Source organism: Suncus etruscus, chromosome X (assembly GCF_024139225.1).
Source record: "Suncus etruscus isolate mSunEtr1 chromosome X, mSunEtr1.pri.cur, whole genome shotgun sequence".
NCBI lineage: Eukaryota > Metazoa > Chordata > Mammalia > Eulipotyphla > Soricidae > Suncus > Suncus etruscus.
Genome location: NC_064868.1, coordinates 94,819,364 through 94,823,018, shown reverse-complemented (window position 1 = coordinate 94,823,018; position 3,655 = coordinate 94,819,364). Strand labels below are relative to the sequence as shown.

At 59.5% G+C, this 3,655-nt stretch overlaps 2 protein-coding genes across 2 annotated transcripts; both read left to right on the top strand.

The window, feature by feature from the left end:
• On the top strand, positions 1-1,789 carry SLC10A3 (solute carrier family 10 member 3). The gene has a single exon (XM_049767052.1). The coding sequence runs from the start codon at positions 113-115 to the stop codon at positions 1,520-1,522; it is 1,410 nt and encodes a 469-aa protein (XP_049623009.1). The 5' UTR covers positions 1-112; the 3' UTR covers positions 1,523-1,789.
• A 240-nt stretch (positions 1,790-2,029) lies between these two features.
• UBL4A (ubiquitin like 4A) lies at positions 2,030-3,022 on the top strand. The gene is made up of 4 exons (XM_049767071.1): positions 2,030-2,210; positions 2,360-2,465; positions 2,569-2,774; positions 2,844-3,022. The coding sequence occupies exons 1-4, from the start codon at positions 2,163-2,165 to the stop codon at positions 2,952-2,954; spliced, it is 471 nt and encodes a 156-aa protein (XP_049623028.1). The 5' UTR covers positions 2,030-2,162; the 3' UTR covers positions 2,955-3,022.
• Positions 3,023-3,655: the final 633 nt, after the last annotated feature.

Sequence of the window (3,655 nt, the reverse complement as noted above, 5' to 3'; positions counted from 1 at the left end):
GGGTGGGGCCTGCCCATTTCTGCTTGTCACAGCTTGTCCTTTCTCTCCTCAGGAGGTGCAGTACCATCACTCACAGCCACAGAGGGCCCAGCCCTCCTCATGGACTCCTCAGATGACTGTTGGAAGGCACCAGTGGGGCCAACTGCCTAGAGCACAGCAGCTCTGGGGCGGAGCCATGGGGTGGTTGCCCAAGTGTCTCCTGTTCACAGCCCTGCTGCTCATTAGCCTGCCCTGGGAGGTCCAGGGAATGGCCAGTACCAACCTCAGCGTGGCTCGGGGGCCCTACCTGAGCATTGGGGATGGATCCATCATGGAATTCGAGTTCCCTGAGGAGAGTGAGGGCATCATCGTGATCTCCTGCAGGTATCCAGGCCCCAACACCACGGGCTCAGGCCCCACACTGCAGGTCTTCTCCCTGGATACAGAGGTGCTGAGCGTCCAGAATGTGAGTGCCATGAACTGGGCTAATGGGGGCGGCTTTGTGGTGAGCATCCGCTCAGGCCTTCCTGGGCTAGTCCCACTGCACATCCAGCTTCTGGACATCCACCAGGATCCACCAAGGCTGATTGAGGAGCGGACAGATTTCTTCATCAAGGTCTCACCAGCCGAGGACCTGCCAGCTGCCCCTAGCGCCAACATGCTGCACTTCTCTGAGAATCCGGTCCTCTACCTGCTCCTTCCCCTCATCTTCATCAACAAGTGTTCCTTTGGGTGTAAAGTGGAGCTGGACGTTCTTAAGGGGCTCCTGCAGAGCCCCCAGCCTGTGTTGCTAGGTCTCCTGGGCCAGTTCCTGGTCATGCCTTTCTACGCATTCCTGATGGCCAAGGCCTTTAAGCTGCCCAAAGCCCTGGCTCTGGGCCTCATCATCACCTGCTCATCACCTGGCGGCGGGGGCAGCTACCTTTTCAGCCTCTTCCTTGGAGGCGATGTCACTCTGGCCATCTCTATGACATTCATCTCTACCGTGGCGGCCACCGGTTTCCTGCCGCTGTCCTCAGCCATTTATAGTCGTCTGCTAAGCACCCATGAGACACTGCACGTGCCTCTCTCTAAGATCCTGGGCACCCTGCTTTTCATCGCCATCCCCATTGCTGCTGGTACACTCATCAGGTCCAAGTTGCCTCGGTGCTCCCAGCTGCTGCTGCAACTCATCAAGCCCGTGAGCTTTGTGCTGCTCCTCGGAGGTCTCTTCCTCGCTTACCACATGGGTGTCTTCATCATGGCAGGCGTGCGGCTGCCCATTGTGCTGGTGGGCCTAACAGTACCCCTGGTAGGCCTCTTAGTAGGCTACTGTCTGGCCTTGTGCCTGAAGCTGCCAGGGGCCCAGCGGCGGACGGTCAGTATCGAAGTGGGAGTGCAGAACAGCCTGCTGGCCTTGGCCATGCTGCAGCTGTCCCTGCAGCGCCTGCAAGCTGACTATGCCTCCCAGGCCCCCTTCATCGTGGCTCTGAGCGGCACCTCAGAGATGCTGGCCTGGGTCATTGGGCACCTAATCTACACCAGCCTCTTCCCTGTCTCCTGAGGCCTCTTGGTCAAACTTTGGCCACCTAGAGTCTCCCCGCTGCACCCAACTGTCTAACTGCACAGTTCTTGTGTACCAAAGGCCTTTAGTTCTCATGCACTATGCACTAGGGAGAAATCCAGGCTTATCTTTTTTGTTACTGGTTTTGTATTTCTCAGCTTTCAGAGCCAAAGAGGCCATGCTGAGTAAGGAAGTGGGCCCTACCCAGAAAACTATTTCAATAAAAGACACAAGCAGTCGAAGCCTCTTTGACTTGGCCTACTTCCCCCGGGGATGAGGTAGTGTAGGACAGGGCAGAGCACAGGAGAGGGTGCAGCATGGCGAACAGCTGCGGGCGCTTATCCCCTTCCCCACCCTGGGTGGCTCAGCGGCCCTGCGCAGTTTCTGGTGCCGCCAGAGTCTGGAGGATGAGCCTTAAGGGAGTTCCCAGGGCTAGGGGCAGGGCGGAATGAGGCTTGGAGCGGTGGGACGGGGCGGGGCCTGAAGCAGTGGGCAGGCACAGGGCGGGGCATGGCTCCATGGACGCGCCCTCTCACGGCTTCCGGCAGCGGCGGGCGGTTCCGGCGCGCGCCGGGACAGCGGCGCGCGACGGGGGTCCTTGAGGTGCTTGCTGGCTGGAGTAGACGCCGTGGCGATCGCCATGCAGCTAACAGTGAAGGCACTCCAGGGCCGCGAGTGTAGCCTCCAGGTAGGTTGCGGGGCTGTCGCAGTGCTGGCCGGTCGTCGCCCTCGGGTGCGGAGACTGGTCGGGTTTACGAGGGGACCGGGAGGAGCCCGAGGGCTTGGCTGTCCCCTGACCACTGGCTCATCCCTTGTACCCCGCCTCGGTCTGGCCAGGTGTCAGAGGACGAGCTGGTGTCCACGCTGAAGGAGCGAGTGTCCCAGACGCTTAACGTCCCTGTGCGCCAGCAGCGGCTGCTATTTAAGGGCAAGGCCCTGGCAGGTACTAGGGAGGGGAGACGCCCCAGACCCCCCAGTGTGCGTGATCAAACGGTGGGCTGTCGGGACAGGGCGGGCAGGCCAGCGCCTCCTGCTTCTCCCGGCAGATGGGAAGCGGCTCTCAGATTACAGCATCGGGCCCAACTCCAAACTCAACCTCGTGGTCAAGCCTCTGGAGAAGGTACTGCGGGAGGAGAAGAAACTGGCCGAGGGTCCGCCGGCACCTCCTGCAACCTGGCAGCTTGTCTCTCAGATCTTGGCTCGTCACTTCAGCGCTGCCGATGCCAGCCGAGTCATGGACCAGCTCCAGAGGGTGAGAAGGGGCGCCCGGGCACCCTGAAGCCCAGCCCACACCCCCCGACTCCTGCCCTTCTCTCCCCAGGACTATGAGAAGTCCCTCAACCGCCTGACCCTCGATGATATGGAACGCCTGGCTAACCGCTTCCTGCACCCCGATGTGAATGAGAGTGTGGAGAAGGGGCTTCCCAAATAGGATTCTTGGGGTGCGAGGAGGCACACCTCCAGGCCAACTGCATGTAGCATTAAATGTGTTTTTCCTCAGCAGTGTGGTTCTTTGTGCCAGTGTCAGCTCCCTGCACCCTGCTCTGCCACAGTGCTCTGAGGAGTGCCACACCTTGCCTACCAGGCTGGAAATGGACCTCAGTGGTCAGTGTGGGGGTCCTGAGACTCAGGAGATCGAGGAGAACTGTCTGTCCCAGCCCCAGGGGGTACATATTTCCTGCTGCCCACTCCTATCACTTGAATCCTGGCAAGTGAGTCCACTAGGTCCCCCCCAGCTGTGGTGGCCAGGAGGTTGGAGTAATGTGGGCCAATGCCCTTTGCCACAGCTCCATCCTGCCCTAGGCTTCCCTTTCTGTGGTCCCTGGAGTCAGCAACACAACCAGCCAAAAAGCCGAACACCAGCCAGGTGTGGCCGAAATGGAGTATTATGGCTCTGTATCTCAGCTCTTTTTGGGGAAACCCCTGTGGTGACAGGTGACATGATGCTCACTCCCAGTCTTCCCCTCAGTCAGGGGAACCCCCTATTCCATGCCTTAGGAAACCTTAGTGTGTAAAGGGGAGGAGAAAAGCAAGAATAAAATGGTGGTGGGGTCACTCGATGTCATGTAATCACCCCATGTTTAGCGTAGGGCCTCGGGAGAAAGCAGGGACAGAACCTGTCCTACAAAGACC

Coding starts and splice junctions, on each gene's coding strand:
- SLC10A3 (XM_049767052.1), top strand. CDS start 113: ATGACTGTTGGAAGGCACCAGTGGGGCCAACTGCCTAGAGCACAGCAG.
- UBL4A (XM_049767071.1), top strand. CDS start 2,163: ATGCAGCTAACAGTGAAGGCACTCCAGGGCCGCGAGTGTAGCCTCCAG. Junction 2,211..2,359: donor GCCGCGAGTGTAGCCTCCAG/GTAGGTTGCGGG, acceptor CGGTCTGGCCAG/GTGTCAGAGGACGAGCTGGT. Junction 2,466..2,568: donor TAAGGGCAAGGCCCTGGCAG/GTACTAGGGAGG, acceptor TTCTCCCGGCAG/ATGGGAAGCGGCTCTCAGAT.